This window comes from Ursus maritimus, unplaced genomic scaffold, assembly GCF_017311325.1.
Source record: "Ursus maritimus isolate PB19 unplaced genomic scaffold, ASM1731132v1 scaffold_3, whole genome shotgun sequence".
In the NCBI taxonomy this organism is placed as follows: Eukaryota; Metazoa; Chordata; class Mammalia; order Carnivora; family Ursidae; genus Ursus; species Ursus maritimus.
This window is the reverse complement of record NW_024425563.1, coordinates 23619255-23639130: the sequence shown is the minus strand read 5'-3', so window position 1 is coordinate 23639130 and position 19876 is coordinate 23619255. Positions and strand designations below refer to the sequence as shown.

General features: G+C 41.3%; 1 protein-coding gene across 1 annotated transcript in view; it reads left to right on the top strand.

The window, feature by feature from the left end:
* SND1 (staphylococcal nuclease and tudor domain containing 1) overlaps window positions 1–19876 on the top strand; it is a 407925-nt gene that overhangs the window by 247559 nt on the left and 140490 nt on the right. Inside the window, exon 15 of the mRNA XM_008705837.2 lies at window positions 13120–13261. Coding sequence (XP_008704059.2) covers window positions 13120–13261 — 142 coding nt within the window. The remainder of the gene's footprint in view (window positions 1–13119; window positions 13262–19876) is intronic.

Below are 19876 nucleotides of genomic sequence, written 5' to 3'. Positions count from 1 at the left end.
CTGCTTACTCGTATTTTAAGGATTTATTTAGCATGCTTCCAGCATATTCCCTACAGTATATGTTGTACAGAATTTTGGAGTCTCTTTGCAGTGTTGATGTCCAGATAAATATCCTTGAATCAGAGCGCAGGGTCAGCTTGAAATTACCTAGTAATTTTGTGCCTCAGTTCTTCAAGAAATGATGTTCTCAGGAAGAAATGATAAAATTCCTAAGACGGTATCAGATTTGGGAGGTATCTGAGAATAAAAGCTAATTACCAAGGTTTTGAATTTGGAGTTCTCTTGATAATACATTACTGCAGCTTGTCCAGTTACTTCACGCACTGTAGAAACCATTTAGTTTCTTTTATGTCATTCAGTCTATCCCTCTGTTTCAGTTTCTCAGTTCTGACTATGTTATTAATTAGTGTTTCCTGAATGGCATTTCTCCTTCTTGGAGTGCGGTCTCTTCACCTGTCCTGACCATGGCTTTCTCCTCCTTCGGGGCATGTCTTTTCTTCTAGGCAGTTTCCCCTTTCTGTCCTCACTGCCTTCTGATCAGGCCTTTCTTGGGCATTTACATAATCACTTACTACCCTGATTTTGCGCTTATTGGTGTATTGATTGGTAACTGTTCTCAAGTTGACATGTGCAGTGGTTTTCTTCACTGGTTTCTAAACTCCTAGGAAAGGGAGGTCTTTTTGTATCTCTTCACAGAGCCTAGTTTAGATTTGATTTGCCAGGTAGCGACCTAAAGCGACTGATACTGTGTTTGGAAAAATATGTGACCGTGGCTGCTCGGTACAGGGTTAACTGTGCTGGTTAGTACCTAGAAGTGGACAGGCTTGTAGAAGGATGCAGTAGAAAGGGTGCATATTTACTACAATATAGGGGCAATATGGGGTCATGATTAGTAGCATGGGTCCAATATTGGAGGAGCCAAGCTCAAGTCCTGGCTCCACTGCTTATGACTTTGTCACCTTGAGGAAGTTATTTAACCCTTCCATGCCGCAGTTTTTCCACTGCAAAATGAATAATAATGGCCCTTATCTCGTTAGGTTGTGGTGTGATCAAATGCCTTAATACATGCAGAGTACTTACAACATTTGACACAGTAAGAGCTCAGCCGAGGGCAGTGGTTCACAGGGTGGTGGTGATTATTATTAAATTGCTGAGCATTCTGCTGAGCATATAGAAGTCCTCTATGCATGATAGCTACCACCACCATCAGCAGCTGTATTTGTATTCTAAACTCTTTATCCAGTTCAAGTCCCAGATCATAACCCTCCCTCTTCTGAGTACTTATCGCCCCTTTATCTCTTCAGACTTTTAACATATGCCATGTGGCCTGTTTTTAAATGCATTTGTCATGTTGGGTCAGTGAATGAATGATCAAACCATAAGTATTTATTGAGTGCTGCTTATATGTCACACACAATGCCCGGTGTTGAGGATATAACATTGAACAAGACAGTTACATGCTATTAGGGCATATGCGATTTCTTCTTTCTTTTTCTTTCTTTCTTTCTTTCTTTCTTCTTTCTTTCTTTCTTTCTTTCTCTCTCTCTCTCTCTCTCTCTCTCTCTTGCTCTCTTTCTTTCTTTTTCTCTCCCTCCCTTCCTTCTTCCTTTCCAGATTTTATTTATTTATTTGACAGAGAGCACAGGGGGCGTGGCAGAGAGAGGGAGAAGCAGTATGGAGGTAGGGGCAGCGGGGAGCCAGATGGGGGTTCAGTCCCAGGAAACTAGAGATCATGACCTGAGCCAAAGGCAGACACTTAACTGCTTAACTGACTGAGCCACCCAGGCACACCTTCAATTCTTTCTATAATTACACTTGTGCTGGGTGGGTGGGTGGGTGTGTGTGTGTGTGTGTGTGTGTGTGTGTGTGTTCAGAGCTTATTCCACATGGTCAGAGAGTCTTTTAAGTGATTTTAAAATGAGGTCTAAAGAAGGAGTTAGTGGAAGATCTTGTACAGGGCTAAAGAATGAAACTGTGTACAGGAAGGTCCTGAGGTAGGAAGTTGCTTGGGTTCAAGAGGCAAGGCCGTTACTGCTGAAATATTGAAGATAGTGATTGGAATTAAGACAGCAAATGATTGAAACATTTACTTTGTGATTCTTGAGGAAAGCTTTTGAAATTTGTCTGAAGAATAATGAGAAATAATTGACAAGGGAGGGACTAATTAGGTCAGCATTTTATAATTGTGTATCATCCCCTCCCCCACCCCGGCTGCTGTTGGAGATAGACTTGAAGCGAGAGTGGCTTTAGGACACTGGCTACCAGAGGACTGAACAGTGGCTAGAACTGGGCCTGTGGCAGTGGATATGGGAGGATAAATTTGATATCTAGTTTGGTGGTAGGACTGGTAGAATTTGGCCATTGCTTGCATCAGGGGGATGAAACCAGGTGTCATACGTGAGCTCTCTAAGTGTCCGGCTACAAATAACAGGTGATTGGTGGTGCTGCTTTTCCCATATGGTGAACACTGGTGTTGTAGATTTTGGGGGGGAAATTAAGAATTTCTGGACATGTAAACTGAGGTACCCGTGAGCCATTCAAATGGTCCAGAGCCCCAGAAAGTGGCCTGGGCTTTATGCATGAACTTAGGGCTGTTGGGTATATATATGTGTGAATATACAAAATTCCCAGAGAATATCGAGAGAAGAGTCCCTAGGCCAAGTCCTTATCTCCAAAATTTAAAGATCATGTATGGGTGGGGTATCACCCACCAAACAAACTTTAAAAAGGTGCTTCCTGAGCTATCAGAGGAAAAGCCTGGTAACCAAGAGGAAGAGAGCCTTACAACCCAAGACTTGACCGTGCTGCTTCAAGGTCAAGAAGGATGAAGATTGAGAACTATCCAGTGGATTTAGCAACACCAGTTACTTGTGACTTTAGAGCAGTTTTTGTGGACTGAAGGGGCATAGGGAGCAAGAGCTAATTGTCCCAACTGAATTATCCCCCAGGAACAATGTCTTACAGCTCTGTGCCATCACTATTAGGAGTTTCCTAAGAATAGTAAGTAGATAAATGTGTGTAATGATGGTGTCTGTGTAGTTTTCAATGCATAAGAAATCCAGAGCATCCATAATTACATATGCATTCTCGGAGAAACATATGACAATGATGGGAGATCTTTCAAATTCCTTTGGGTATATTGATCAAAACTCTTTGTCTGAATTCTCTGCCATCACTCATGCATTCAGGGGTACTTGGTTTCCATTGATAAGCTAAATCCTTAGGGTCATACTTCGAGAACCCCAGTACAATATCCACATGTGATTACATTAAACCAGAATTGGAAAGTCACTGGGTGAGGCAGAGTTAAATCTGTATTTTTCTTTAGAAAGAATTAGAATTTCCCAGTACATCTAAAACACTACATTTCTAACTACCCTTTTCTGTAAGGGTAGTTTCATTACAATTTAAGCCTATTATCACTATGGAAAATGTTGAATTTGGCTCTTATAAAACTGAAGAGACAGTTATCTGACCTGAATAATTTGTGAGTTTATCTGGGCAGAGCTAAATCAGCATTGAATGTTAATGTATTTTCTTTTGAAAACAAAAACTTACACATTTTTGTACCACAAATTTTCTGTCAAAATTTTTGGTTTTAAATGCATCAAAAATAAATAAGCCAAAAGAAGAAAATGATCTCTACTACTACCATCAGAAATCTGTCAATAAAAATACATCTATTTACCAAAATGTGGGGTTTTTTTTAAATCCCCCCCCCCAGTCCCCTTTAAATGATATAAAGTATTTTTAGGACAGAAACTTTGTTTTATTCTTAACTACACAATCAGTGCCTTGAACAGTGCCTGGCACATAGTAGGTGCTTAATTGCCTTTTCCAGTTAATTCTATTTTTGCACATGAATGTGTTCTTGAACCATACTTTCAATGTCTACCTAGTCTTCTGTCTTCTCAATGTACTGTAATTTATTTCATCAGCTTCCTATTCTTGGATATTAAGCTATTTCGATTGTTCTTTTCTTTCATAAACAACATATTATTCCTTTAGCTAGTTCATAGTCTGTAGTTATTTTCTTAGAACAGTCCCATAAAGTGGACACTTAGGCCAAAGGAGAGCATATAGTTGTTGTTGTTTTTTAACATCATCATGTGTAAATCTTTTTTGAGTGAAATGATTAGATTTTTGGTTTGATATATTCTTCAAAACACTGATCACCTTCTGTCTTAATTAATAAAAACTTCTGCCATTAATAGTTGTCATTTTTCTTCATGTCTCAAAAACTAGAACTTTCTCTTCCAAATGTTTTAATTATCTATTTTTATTAACTCTTTAAAAACGTAGTGCTTTGCAACTGATGAATAACTGAACTCTACCTCTGAAACTAATGATACACTATATGTTAATTGAATTTAAATAAAAATTTTAAAAATGTAGGGCTTCAAGAAACCGAATTAGATATAATTTAAAAAGCTTTCTTTAAGATTCATTGGACCTAAATTGGTATGTCTCCAGGCAAAAATGAATGTTCAAAGTACTTTAGGAGGTTTTGGAGTTATTTTAATCCAATAACCTTTTATAATATTTATTTTGATTTTTTTAAATTTTATGTCACAGGTTGCTTACTGATTTTTTTCTTTATCCTTTTCTGAAGTTGGGTTCTTATCTCAGGTGGGGTAGAGTTTAAGCATGACATCAATTTCCTTGCCCCTGAGTCCTTGATTTGCCCATGAAATGAAACTCCTGCTTCATCAGACTGTCTTTTAAATTCTTTACTCTGCACATATTATTTTAATTATCTCTCAAGCCATTTTCTGCTTCTGTAATAAATTCTTACCTCTTGCCTATAGAGATTTTGGAAGTGATAAAAATTGATCTGAAACTTTGAAAGAAAAAGTGTATTTCAAACCTGTTATTTTTCATTGTGGCCTTGTAAGTGATATCCAGAACAGTAGACAGTAGACCGGTTGATTGCTTTGTTCCAGATTCTTGCTGTCACCTACCGTGTAAAAGCTGTGTTTTTAGACCAGTCACATGCCCCTTTTCCAGAAATGTTCAGGATGTCTATTATGGTTTTCCGATAAAGACTCATCATTTCATTCTTAGAAGAGTAACAGCACAGTTGTTTTAAAGATTTTATTTATTTATATGAGAGAGAGGGTGAGCGGGAGGGAGAGGGGGAGAGAATTTGAAGCAAACTCCAGGCTGAGCAGGGAGCCTGATGTGGCGCTCGATCTCATAACGCTGAGATCATGACCTGATACAAAATCAAGAATCAGACACTTAAATGGCCACCCAGGCACCCTAACAGCACAGTTGTTTTAAATGTAAAGGGTCTTTTTCTGTTATCATTGTTTATAGTTATCTTTACCAGTTTAACCTAGAAATGCTTCCTTTAACTATTTTTTAATCAATTTAATTCTTTATTACAAATCAGATGTCTACAGTCTGGATAAATTACATGTTTTTTTGAGAAATGTTTAACCTAAAAATAATTGGAAGATATGTCTTCCAGTGTATGAAGTTCCTCTAGATACTTTATTATTACTGTGCTGATGGATAATGAAAGGAACCTGTCTCTTGACTCCAAGTACTTATGGATAGTGTTTTTCCTGAATAAAACTACAAAAGCAATACTGTATTTACTTACCTGACCTCAGAGAGAGAAAATGTTTTCTCCATAAAATAAGAATAGGATTATTTATTTGTTTATTTATTTATTTTTTTAATGGAAGGAAGTAAACCAAGAAAGAAGAAGTCATGGATGTAGAAAACACAACCCGGGATAGGATGTGAAGGGAATTTCCAGGGTCTTGGTGAAGGAAAGGCCCAGGACATCCATTGTGAGGCAAGCCTCACGGGCCACCATGCAGAAGTCACAGGAGAAAGGAAGGGAGCACTCCAGGGAAGGCTATAATTTGCAGAGTCTTAACACTGAATATCAATTTAAGAAAAAATTGTAATAATCTGCTGGGAAGTTAGAATATGGAGAAATGGGGAAAGGGACAGTTTGGGATGGGGGAAAGAAAGTGGGGTTTATTCGTAGAAATTTTTCTGGACCTTACAAATTATGAGTCATAACTTTGAGATAGTTCTGTGGTTTGGCAGACTTGAGGAAGGACATCCCTTGGCACACCGCCTCGATGGGCTTCACGAAACCTCATCCAAGTTAGAGAAAGAGGATTGAATATCAGAAGAAGGCAAGCTTGGATACTTGATAGTTTATTCTAACTAGGTAAATACTTACTTCTCCACTTTTTATACAAGGTACACATATACCACCATCTGCTCTTTCTATGCTAAATTTATAGTACAAAAAAAGTCTTGTAGAATAAGCCAAGGGCATTGTATTTCCTGTTGATGATAAAATGCAGATTTTTCCACTAAAAGGCAATGACTTCATTTCTAAAGGTTAAATTGAATGGTTATCCACAGTATAATTTCAGCTGGTTAAATTTAGGAAATTGAAAGTCATTCAATAAAAGAATAATCTCTGAGCTAGTATAGAATTTTCATTTGATAAAGAAGTGGATATTATTTCATTCACATTAAGCCATATCACATGATTTTATTTCAAGGTAGAAAAAAAATGTCAATCGGGATCTGTACTTATTGGTACTTTTTTTTCTTAATTTGAACAACATTTCCTCTATATAGCCCGTTGAGGATGTTATCATGCTTTCCTTTAGCCATTGCCTAAGAATTAATACTTTCTGATGCTGCTTTTGGGAAACCCATAAGATTTTTTTCAATGCTCTTCTAACCTCATGATTTTTCTCATCTAAACTATTTTCTGCTTGAATTTTTAAAATACTTTAATTTATTGAACAGTTAGATAAAGTAGTTTATCTGAAGCATGAAAAGTACTTCATCTTGAACTTGTAACTCTCTGAGATACTTAAAAATTAGTTGACTAGGAAGAAGTTTTTCTTAAAAAATAAAATTTTGCATGGGCTAACTAGGCCAATTTTTTTATTTTTACAATTTAGGTTTAATTATAAAAATATATCTTCGTAGTATATAATTCTATCAGTTTTGACAGACGTACATTTTGAGAAGCAGTGTATACATGTAATCATCACCATATTCAAGATACTAGAACTATTGCATCATCCCAGAAAATTCTTCCATCCCCTTGGCGTCCACCTCTAGTCCTTCCCCTAGTCCCTGGCAGCCGCTGATCTGTTTTCTGTCCTTACACTCTAACCTTTGCCACAGTGTCCTATAAATGGAATCATGCCTTTGAGAGCCATCCATGTTGTTGCCTGTATCCTTTTGCTTGCAGAGTAGCATTCCATTGTGTGAGTGTACTGCAGCTGGTTTATCCATCCCCTGTTGAGGGTGCTTTAAGCTGTTAACAGTTCGGGGTGATTACAGATGAAGTCCAGCTCATATTCTGGGGTTCCCTAATCTATTTCTGTAATGCGATTTGACTTTTTCCTAGTCAGGTTGCCGTGATTGTCCATCAGAATGCTGCTTTGCCTATTTTTCTTCTAAACACAGGTTGTATCTTCTCATATTAGCATTGCCAAGTCCTTTCTTTTATCAGTATTGGACCTTTTGGAAAGAAAATAAATGGTGGACCAGACCGACCAAATACAAATATTTATAGACACCTGTCCTTTGCAGGGCTACTGAGAGCAACAGGCATATCCTCAAAGTTTCTTTCAAAGTCTGATTGCAGAGAAATTTTCTTTTCCTCCATATTTGGGACATGAAGCTCACTTTCACTGACATGCTTTGTGGCTTTCTTCCAATTTGCGAGGTGTGCCGTGCTGCTCCTTCTGCCCTTTGGTCTGTCCTTAGCTTGCAGGTTTGGAAGCTTTGCTTAGCCAGGCCATCCCAACCTAATAATCGGTAAAAGAGTAGAGTCAAGGAAGAAAATGGAAGGTTGTGTTCTCTGTTGAGGGTGCCACTGATTGGAACGCCTGCCTCCTAAGCTCAAAGCTGTCTCACAGCCTAGTGCTTCTGCAGTTGTCCTCCTGATTCATGCTCCCAGGAGTGGAGCCCAGACCACGAAACATTGTTTCTCCTTTGCTCCAACATGTTGGAGGGAGACCTGAGTGAGGTTCTGTGCCAAGGAAGTAAATAGTGTGAGAAACTGTCAACTATAGACAGCACTTAATGAAAGATTATTGATGGCCTAGCTTCAGCACCTTTTTTTTTTTTTTCCTTGTTTCCTTGTAATTTTTTTAGAGTATTTTTCGCTAGGTTCTCTGCTATGCTGACTTCATTCCTGTTAAACTTGCATCTCACTGACGTTTATGCCCCTAGTTCCCTCACACACACATCACCATGAAGCATCGATAACCAGCCAGGGAAGATTGGTTTCAGATTTTTAAGTGCTTTGTGGTAAATGTTGGAGCTGGAGGGCATTCCCAAGTATCTCCACCCAGGGTCCCATTTATATCAAGAGATTATCGTGCTGTATAGCTGGTTCCTCACAGAGACTCACAGCCTCATTCTGTGAATTAAAACATCAGTGGGAGCCATAGAGCCCAGGTTGTGGAAAAGAGGATGAGGGTGGAATGATGGGTGATTTTTTTGCCTTTCTGGTAGAGGATGTACTTATGATTTGTCTTCCACAGAGCTGCAGGAGAGAGCCTCCAGGTCTGGGGAGCCCTGAAAAGATCTGTGACTATGACGATGAGTTGTCACAATACAGCTTAAAAAATGAGTGTGTTTGGGTCCTGTCCTTAGGTATTAGTTCTGATCTCCACGCTCTTTTTTCCCCTCTGTATCTGTTCTTTTGTACACAGAGCTTCTGCCGCTTCGGTAGTAAGATTGGTTGAACCCAGACAGTGTTGTGCTCTGGAGGCCTAGCCTCGGGCCGGCCCAGTAGAAAGGATAGTCAGCGGTCACAGGGGAGAGCCCTTCCTGCTTTGCTGGAGCGGGCGGTGCAGGACTCGGTTGTACTGCCAGGCAGCTTTGTCAGGTTGGACAGACCTCTTTCAAATGTGGTTTCTCACGTGCTGGTGGAGTACCCCCTTGGTACCCTAATAAGCTCTGCATGTGTTTGTTTTTAGTTCTTTTTGCTATGATGTTAATCAAAGAGTGATTGTGATGATGAAAACTAATTAGTGAGCTTCATTATTAACAGTTCCCTTTTGAGACTTGCCCATGATAATCCTGATTAATGGTAAACTAATAGGTTTACTCTGATTTCCATTTCCCTGTGCTGTGTTGTGTGTTGTGATGTTTGCTTCTCACCAGTGACTATGTTTATGCCTGCCAGGTGGGTATTTTCAGTGGAAAAATCATAGACTTCACTTTGCTAACATCGAGTACAAACTGACAGCCTAAATCCTGTTCCAGAATTTACAGAACTTTGATTTATATTAAGTTCTGCTCTTCTAGGATGCAGAGGACATGGGTGTCTTAAGTAGCATACTTAGGGTCCTCAGTCCTTTGCGTGCCATATAAGGATTATTCTTCCTCTGCCTTTCCCCTGCTCTCTTCTGCCCTCAACTTTCCCACTCTCTCAAACGTGGTAATTCATCGTACTAAATCATTTTCAACATGTGCTTGCTTACACATGGTACTTTATAGAGACAGGTTGCAATCTACCTGCTGAAGGGCTTTTCCTGTAGGCGTTGACATGTGTAATCTGCATTTGGAAGAGGTTTGGCCTGACAGGCCGGAAGTGAGGACAGAGTAGGAGTGTATAATTAAGGTGTCTTTACAACCTTTCCCTCTCTCTGAGGATCATCCTGCCTTTCTTTGGGGTCATTCCAAGCCCCGTTCCAATAAGTCTGAGGTATAGATATTAGCATCCTTTGAAATGAAGTCACCCCAGGCACATTTGTTGCACCATTACTTTCTCAATTTCAAGGTGCATTGAGGAGGCAGAAACATTCCTTAAAGAGGTGCCATCCACAATAGCAAGTTAAATGTAGCTAATGCAACCTTAAATTAGCTTCTCTAGGATTACAGGAAAATACTTATGTGTGGTTTGTTTTGGAGCGCAGGTAATGTGAAAACTAGCAGTGCAACGAAGAAAAGACTTACTGCTCTGAAGTACAGTTGCTTCTTGATTATTTACACCAGTGGAGGGGAATATTGGTGCAGAAAACTATAGCTAATTTATCTGCTTGGATTCTCAAAGCCTTGAGCCGGTGTGATGCCAGGTAACTATGGCGAAAGGATTCCCGGGCCTCGTGTACATGAGTCACAGCATGGAAAACCTGACCATGAGAGTGTCTGCAACTAGACTTCCAACAGAAATACTTGATACTGAATAGTCTTACCTTGAAATGGGCCATTTGTGCCTTAAGTCTCGATATTGTTATCTCTTTAAATCCGAGGCCTTTAATCTTTAGTTTTAAAAATAGCTTTTGGAGTTACAAGGTTATAAAGACACCTTTGATTTCACTAAATCTCACTAGGTGCTGCTTCAGGATTATTGGAGAATTTCAGATGTCATGTTAATATTGTCATTTGAACTTGCTCACTTCACTAGTCCTTAAGATCCACGTGGCATCTTCAGTTCCGCAGTGGGGCCTAAACTGCTGTTACACTGTTCCTCATAATCAAGTCTTCTCTTATTTACCTAGTGTTGAACTTAGAAATGAGTGTAAGAGACTGAAGCACGTTGCTGTACTTGCACGGGCTCTTTGGAAGGCAAATCAGAGCTTGACCACATTCAGTCAATTTTATGGTAATAACAAACAAAACGCCTAAAATAAATAAATTCCATAGCTGAATTAGCAGGGAATGATGTATGGCCACATCACCTGAGGGAACTTGTCAGTCTGACTTACCAGTCTTTTCAGATGAGTCACTGAAACAAATTTTAAAGGTTTCAAGAATTTTTGTATTGAAAAAGGAACATGCCAAGCAAGGGAAGCGCTTGAGATGACAAGGAAAGACAGACACCATTGTCTGCCTGTGATGGAGATTTGAAAGAGCTGGCATCTTCTGGTGCTTACATTCCATTTAATTGACTTGATAAGAATCTTTATTCTTAAAAATCTGTGAACGTGGGTGAAATTTTTTATCTTTTCCCTTAACGGGTGGTTCACAGGCAGATGATCCTCTTCAGGCATTTGGAACGATGAGGGAGCTCCATGTCTTGTCTTACAATTTGGCCTCTGGAAGTAAACATGGACAGTTGTGGTAGGCTTTTAAAATTTGTTTCTGCCATGCCTTCAGTTGTCATAGTTGGCTTTCACTTCTAATCTTTGTCATAATCAGTGGCATGTCATATTCTCTTTGCTATCTTCCCATATGTGTTGTTTCTGGATTAGGACTGTTAAATTGTAGGTTGAGACTTAGGAAGAGTCAGGAACTTCTTCTTTTTTAAAAGTACATGGCTGATAGTAAGGCACCTTTACTCCTCCTTGGTTCCCAGTCTGAGAAATTCTCTCTCTTGGTAAAGTAGATAATCATTTAGCAAAATAGGGTGAGAGTCTTCTCCAGCCTTCTTTTTGTATTAATACCTGTGTGTGTGCGTGCTACTGTTATTCCTATAAGCACCTTTTTTTCCCTCCAGATAAATACATCCATATGACAGTGAGCAAAAGTCTGTTTCTGAAAAGTACGGATTATTGCAGTTTTGAGGGGAAAGGCCCTCTCTTCAGAGATGTTAAGTTGCCTCATGATTTGTGATAATCAATTTGATAATTGTTGTTGACTTACTGATTCAGCTCATGAATAATGTCCCAGATTTAGACTAGTGTGGCCAAAGGATTTTAATCAGGTAGTGCTTTCGTTCCCATGGAGCATTTGTCTTGCTTGACTGTTCTGAACTTCAGCCAACTGCCAGAAAGGCCTTGTCCCACTGTATATGTATAGTAGAATGTGTGTTGCCTAAGTGCTCACTGGGGGAGTTCCCAACTCACTAAAGCTCATTGTTACCCTACCTTTTACCAATGTGCCATTAGAGACACTGAGAATGGATGACTGTCTCTCCTTTTCTCTGAGAATCTGTTTGAAGGGAAGGATGAATCTCATTACTATAAATACTGTTTTCATCCCAGCCTACCTCACTGCTTCTGAATGAGAGGAGCCCCTCTGGCTGCTGTGAAAGCTCTCAAATACTTGATGGCTTGTTAAATTTTCATTATCTAATGTGCATTAATTTAGATACAATAGCTCTGTTGCTAGGAGCAGAGTCAGAAAGGAAGAGCTCGGCGGAGTGCGGACTGCTTGTGTCACAGGAGTCAGGAAAGTGTGCAGAGCTTGCTGTCCTCAGAGGGAGTTTACGGTTCTGCTGGCTGGGCTGAAAACCTCGGAAATTCTGACGGCCCCTGACTACTCCCCATCTCATGCACTGTGACGTTTTGGCGCTGCTTACTCTATTATCTGTTTAATTAGCTTGAAGGACTGAAAGGATTCGAAGCTCTCTGAGAGCTCTGAGGTTCAAAATGTCCGTGGTTTGGTTACTCTTGAGGGAAGAGGGCATGCACATTGTGTTTTATGTGTGAAAAATGTTTTAAAGTGCCACGCAACCATTTCATGTGTTTTTTTTGTTTCTATAATTGTTCATGCTGACATGATGTGGAATAGGTCCCCATGTCTACTGTTAGAGATTTACCAGGCTGGGAACAGGAACAGTCTGCCCAGGTCCCAGCTCACCCCTGAGAAGCACTTAGACCAAGGCTCACTATACAGGCACCCAAAGAAGGCTGCACTCTTGATGTTCAGAAACAATGAGCTCTGAATCTGCATAACCCATTGATGGTTAAAGGTGAACTACGTTGGGTTTCTTGGGAAGGGGCTTTATGTAACACAGCCTGGGAGTCACTTCTTTTTTTTTTTTTTTTTTTTTTTAATGAAAATTAAAGATTAAATTAACCTCCATGAAAGGCTGGTATTAGTCTTCTCCCCGTCGATTTTGTTGAAGGAAGAGAAGCTCTTTGTTGTATCCTGTGAGGAATGAAATTTTCATTTCAAAGCACCTTCCTGACTGGTATATCCATTGAGTGCATAGTAACAGAACAGAGGGAAACACACAGAATGTTCTGGAAATTTCAGATTAACTCTCTTTCTTCCATGGAAGTCACATGGGTATCTTGCCTATGTCAGAATTTCAGGATTGTCTGTTTTTCTATGGTTATTTGCCGAGCTTTCTATGGTCTGCCAGACTTTTTGCCCTAGAACAGAAAGAATCATTTGCTCAGATTTTACTTTCTTCTAATGATTTTTTCTTTTATCCACCAGGATACCCAAAAAGCAAAGCAGTTTCTGCCCTTCCTTCAGCGGGCGGGTCGTTCTGAAGCTGTGGTGGAGTATGTCTTCAGCGGGTCTCGTCTCAAGCTGTATTTGCCAAAGGAAACTTGCCTTATCACCTTCTTGCTTGCAGGTAAGTCCTGTGCGCTGTATGTTCTGATCATTCTTCCCGGAGCTCAGAGGTCACAACTGGAGGTCACATGCCCTCCTTTCCCTTGTGTTTCAGGTAGGACCTCGAACCAGTCTAGGTGTTTTAGTCTCTAATTGAGATGTGAACACAAAACTGCAAGATTTGACCCAACACTGGGCCCTCTTCCTGCTCCTCATTTCTACCAACCGCAGGGCACAGGAGTAGAGCAGCTTGAAAGACAACACGGATCTTTTCACAGCCTGAGAGAAGGGAATTCCAGACAAAGAAAAATACTAATGATGGAATTCTCACAGTCGGTATTTCCCATTTGGGATAGACCACCCCTGCCATGTTAGTCATGGATAGTCCACCAAGGAGCTGAGACACCCTCCCCTTGTGTCTCCCTAGGCAGTGCCGTTTGTCTCTCTTTTATTCTTTTCAGCTGTCATTAGGATCTAAATCCTTTATGAAACGTCAAACATGACATTACCTTCCCAGGCTCCTGCATCTGTTGTATTTCTCTGTTGCGCTAAGTTTGACGTGCTAGGGCAAGCCACCCTTTCTTTGCTGACTGAATGCGCAGCTTTCTTACCCTATCTTTTCTAGTAGCTTAACATTTCACAAGCCAGCAAGACTGTGTATGAACTGTGTTCTTTGAGCAATTTCCATTTATGCATTCAAGGAGCAGACTGCTTTATTTCTTCCCCAATGGCAGATAATAAAGTTATTTATTTCCAGTCAGTACTTCGCAGAGACTGTGGTCTTTGAGAGAAAGTGTCATTTTACTTCAACACCCCACACCCCACCCCTATACACACAAACATTCACTCACCCACAAAGGACATACATATTCCTTTGTGTTCTTCCGATGCACATTGCCTTTTCTGTTGATACCCTGCTCCCTCCGCACTCCTTCTGTTGGGATTCTTGAATAGAATTTGCCATGGGGGAAGAGAAATGGGAGCCATTCTTGCTGTCCCCTGCCACATTGCCTCAGCCTCCTTTTCCTAGAAGGCACCAATAGTTTCTTCTCTGGATAAGGGTCTCCCTCAGGCCCTAACTAAATGGGTTGTTATGTGAGATAAATCACTCGCTGAACACATGGCCGTGACGTTCTCTGCTGCTGCTGGGCCACCACTTCTGGCTGAGGTGCTCTCTCACACTCCTAAGAAGTTAATGATCACTGCACAGCTCTGCAGGCTTTCTGAGGGGACTAATTGAAGTATGACATGAAGCTCAGGGGCTGCTGAAGGAGGGGCCAAAACAAATCCCTACCTTCCTGGACGGCTGTACTTTGGTGAGTTGTAGTAAACTCAGGGGCAGCATGGCAGTGTGTGACCGAGGCCATTTGTGCCCTTTACTTAAGATTTCGAGAGTAGAGAAGTTTCTTATCAGTGAATTCTTGTTGTTACAGAATTTGAAGTATACATTCAACTTCTCCTTTGTTCTATACCTGCAAAACAAAAGCATCCTCTTGTCAGTGTGGAGCTTTATCCCAGAGGGGAACACGAGAAAAAGTATTATTCTTTCTGGGAAACTTGGCCACAGGTCTATAGGGGAAAGAAAACATTGAAGTTCTGGCTTCTCAATTCAAAACTACCTGAATGGAGCCAGCTCAGAGCTTAGACCTATCCTGGCTGGAGTTTTCCTGTAGAACCCTTCTGGTTGTACTTTCGTTCCCATGGAGCATTTGTCATGCTTGACTGTTCTGGACTTCAGCCAACTGCCAGAAAGGCCTTGTCCCACTGTATATGTATAGTAGAATGTGCGTTGCCTAAGTGCTCACTGGGGCAGTTTCCAGCCCCCTGAAGTCAGACACAACGCAGCCTGGTCACTCAGTTCCACAGCAGCCAGTTCCTGTGTGTATGTGGCATTATTCTAACCCTAGCAATTCGAAGGACAGTGCCCAAGGTAACTTATATTCTGAAGGATAGATTACCAAAGCAAATACATGATAAAATAGAAGCTTTTACATTTTTCTCCTGCCATACTATATGCAGTTATATCCCGCATCTTCTGATTTCTTTAGAAACTTGGCAAGGATACAGGACAGGGAAAAGTTCTAAGAGCACGCAGACCTCAGTTTGAATCATGGCTCTACCCTGCACAAGCAGGTGACTTTAGGGAGGTGTTTTACTCTTGAAGCTTCAGCTCAGACATCAGTTAACTGGAAAGTGTTTCTTGCCTCTTAGGATTTTTGTGAGGCTTTTATGAGATGTGTAAAGGGTTCAGAACAAGTCTGCCATAAAGTAGATTATCCATAAATATGTTTCCTTCCCCTTCCTCTCACAAAGACTTGGTGAATTCATAACTAGAGCTCTTCTTAACTCTCATAGGGAATGGCATATTGTACAGTGTGTGTGCACATCGCTGTGGCCCTACCATGGAGACTTTGACCTATCAGTGGAAATAAATCAAGGAAAGTTGCTGTTCTAGCCTGCTCCTAAATGAGCAGAAAGCTCACTGATAGGAAGACTCCTGGCTTTTCCCTTTGAGTTTAGAACGAAGAACTCTGCATCCTGGTAAGCCATTGTCCTAGGTCTCTGGAAACTCTAGAGGGAAGGCAGACATGTAGGCGAACTGCAGTGTTGGGCTCTAGGTGAGAGAAGTCTTTACAAGGCACAGAAGTAACACAGAGGAGGGAGTGATCAGTTACTTAGAGGGAAGTCGGGGATTGTCTCCCTGAGGAGCTGCTACCCGAGCTGCTTTTGAAGGACAAATAGGAGTTGGCGGTGTTGGGACAGGAGGCGGAAAGGAGGAAGAGAGGAACATTCTAAGTAGAGGTTAACAGCATGTACAAAGGTGTAGAGGTATGATTTATCTTGGTGTGTCCAGGCAACTGTGCCCTCTTTGGTATTGGTGGAGTATAAGGAGTGAGGTGTTGGGGTGGGATGAGGCTGGAAATGCACACAGGATATACCATGGACCCTCAGAGTCACTCAGGGTATTGAGCAAGAGAGCGACATGCTCACGCTTGTGTTAAGAAAGTTTATTTTGGTGAAGACGTTGGAATAAATGAGGCTGGAGGCTGAGAATGCAGTTACAGAAGCAAGAGGGGTAGAGGCCTAAAATCCGGCAGTGAAGAAGAGGAGAGCTTGGAAACGTATTGAGGAGGAAGACTTGATAATTCAGAGAATGATTGGATCTTTTTGGTCAGAAATGGGGATAATGAGTGTAGGAGGGAAAGTAACTCGCCCAGGGCTTGAGTTTGGGCAGACTGGGATATCCACCAGCAAGGGCAACACCAAAGTAAGAATAGGTTTTAGGAACAGAATAATTGGTGGTCGGAGGATTTGGTGGAGAATCCTGCAAGTAATGTTCAGGAAGCCAAGAGAGGAAAGAAGTACAAGGAGTCGGCAGTGTCAGATTTTACCTAAAATACCAAGTCAGTAAAAGCTATGAAGTGATTTTATACTGTTTATCAATTAGTAAGTCACAGATGACCTTTGTCAGTGCAATTTCATCAGAGTTGATTCAGCTAAAGGCAGATTACAGGCGATTAGGGTGTAAATGTGGGAAATGTGGAACAGAATCAAAAATAGAGTGCTCGTTACAAAATTCTAACAGAATGCAAAAGGAATGCATAAAAATGAAAGCTAAGGGGTCACAGTAACATTCTAAGGATGTCAGCAGCTTGAGTGCTTTTATAACTGTAACTCTTCAGATTGGAGCAGAACGTGGCATTGAGTTGGAAAAGCTGTTCAGTATACCTATTGTTTTCATAATACCAGTTACAGAATGTAAAACTCAACAAAATCTTCTTGGCAAATGAGGATATAAAAAAGGTGGAGTGAGAAAGTATCATAGGGAACATGAGAAGCACTGGTCCGAATCCTGAAGAGAAGAAAGCCTGCAGGAATGAGCTGGATAGAGAACGGGATGGAGGGAGTATCCTTAGATGAGGGCCCCTTGGTCTTCTGAGAGCAGCTACAGCAAACACTGAACGTGAGTGTAGGCACAGACACAGCATTCACATTGTGGGGTGGCTCACCTGGACAGGGAACTCCATGGCGCAGCTTTGCAGGTGTCTGTGGGATGTGCTCTACATCATGGAAAAAGGGCATTCTGCTGGAAATGATGTCTCTCTGCAGCCAGGAGGGAGTTTGGGCTGTGATTCTCAAGGGGAAAGTCAAGATAATTGTTCAGCAATCCCGTATGTGCTGCTCTCATTAATCCCAGCCTTTCAGAGAGCCCTCTGGACTTTAAGGTGGGGTGGACACTTTCCATTTTTATGTGGCCTTTTTTGGGCAGACGGCCCCACAGCTTGATAGGGAGTGGCATTTGGCCTGAGCCAGCTGGCCGCTCTGTCACGGTTCCTGCACCCCTGTATGTGGAATGATTGCTGGTCAGATGGGATGGCAGGTGGGGCTGGGCAAAGTCAGCTGTAGCTAACAGGTCAGTGCCTCCTGAAAGCTCTTGCCCTTTAGTCCTTTGAGCACCTGGCTTAGGTTTGTCGGTGAGCAGGTGACCTTACAGCATCAGAACGGAGACTGTTGACGGTCCCTCTGCCTGCCGCTGTGGCCTCCTCCTGTGCAGCCTTATTTCAGCCGTAGAGGCAATCACAGCCAGGTCTTGTCCTGAGTTCACAGGGAAGCCCAGATCCCCAAGCAGCCCCACGTTTGTTTGAAAGCATCCTCTTTCCTCATCTAGCATTTGGTGTGCCCCATGCTTTTCCTCCCATTAGAACAAAAGCAGTTTACCCCAATCTTTATTTTTCACTTTTTTTTAACTTGTCACGTGCTTCACATTTTAGTACTGAGGTGCACATATTTGCATATCACTTGGCCTTTGATTCACATTTTTATTTAACAGCATGGAGTGTGTGTCCTAGTGCTACATGTGACCTTTACAGTACATTTCCTTATTTTGAATTACTTTCTTAGCTTTGGGGTATCTGGGTCATCCTGAGGGCATAGTTTAGGAAGTAGTCCTATTGACAAAGCAGAGGCAGATATCAAGTTTGCCTGTGAACCAGCTGCCTGAATTGGAAGAGAATAATAATTGAGGTGTCAGTGCAAAGTAATCTAAGTAGTCTCATTTCAAGTATTTGGTGTCTTCTGCTAAGTCACTGAGCCCACCCCATTTGCATTTCCATGTTCCTAAAGCTAGGACAGCAGTATGTATGAGGAATTAGGGACCGAGGCAGGTTTGGAGCGCGGGGGAGTGGATGTCAGTCATCTTGGTTGGATCCCACGGTACAAATCACCTAGAAGGCAGCAGCCACCTGGCAGGGGGCTCCCATGTAGATCGCAGCAGGTGACTTTTAATTAACCAGTTACCTATTCATATGAAACAAGACTAGAAAATGAGACTTCCCTTCACCTGCCCTTTGGCATTTTTCAATTTTTTTTCTCTCTCTCTTTGATTACAACTCCCCTACTAGAGCTGCATTATGACAAGGGATGCAGTGAGAAAAAGGGTCTAGATATCTAGGGTTTGGTAAATTTCGATGGTGGTCATGTGCATGATGGGTAAACTAAAGGTTTGGTTATGTGTCCTTCCACCCTGAATGCCTTTGAGGAAAGTATCTCATGCCCCTCTTTCTTTTTAACACCTCTTCTCCAGCTAGTCCTAATAGGAATATCAACTCCCCGTTTCAATAGACCAAAAACTTCTAATGAGAGGAGAGGGAAGGTGAACAGGAATATCCTCCCCATCTCCTGGCCCCAGGAATGGTGGATCCCCATTGATTACCAGTGCCTAACCAAATTACACAATTAAAGCCAATGTATGTTTAAGTGAGAAATCCCATTCTGCTATCACAGAGGTGCTAATGAATCAGGCTGTTATGTGGTTGTGTTTGCTGGGCTTCTATCCTTAATTAAGCAATTACAGGGTCTGCTGATACTTATGAATTCCTTTCAGATGCTTTAATTGAATTGCAACTTAATGGGTATTTGTAAAGTGGGGTATTCTTTCTCTTGGGACTTCCAGTTTGATTCTGTCTCTACCACCTACTTTCATTTGGGTCCCATTACTGGAAATGGGCAGCTTGACATGAGACTTTTCTGGAGCAGCTCTAGTTCTTCACTTTTAAAGATACCATTGTATGAATTTTATGAGTTATGTTCGTGTCAGGAGGTCGTGGAGGATCACTCATTTGGAAAGCATTAGCACAATAAACAGGTTGGGGGAGCCTTTTTTAATGAGGCCAAAATTTTGCAAGCCCTCTGTAAGATAAAGGAGTCTTTGATAGGTAGATTGTGGGCGATGCATAAATTAATAGGATAGCTTCTGCTTTCTTGAATAGCTTTTAGCCTAATAGCATAGACAGCCATATGAAAAACTTGAACAAGGTAAAATCAAAAGGAGCTATGAAAAGTATAAGCAACATACCATGAGAGTGCAGAAGAAAGAACAGTTAATTGGGGAATGGCGAAGACTTCACAAGGGAGGTGGCATTTGAGCATCCAAGATCAGGAACATTTTCTTTTGGCAGGCTAGGTGTGATTCATCTAGGCAAAACAACTTAGCCTATATCATTAGTTCTCAGGAAGAGTAGCCTAAAAGAAATGGATGTACTCATCAATCATTTTCCTCTCTCTCTGCCTTTGTTTGGGCGTGTAAATCTCCTTCTCTGCTCTTCTGCTGTTGAGCGTTCAATGCCCTGCCTTCTGC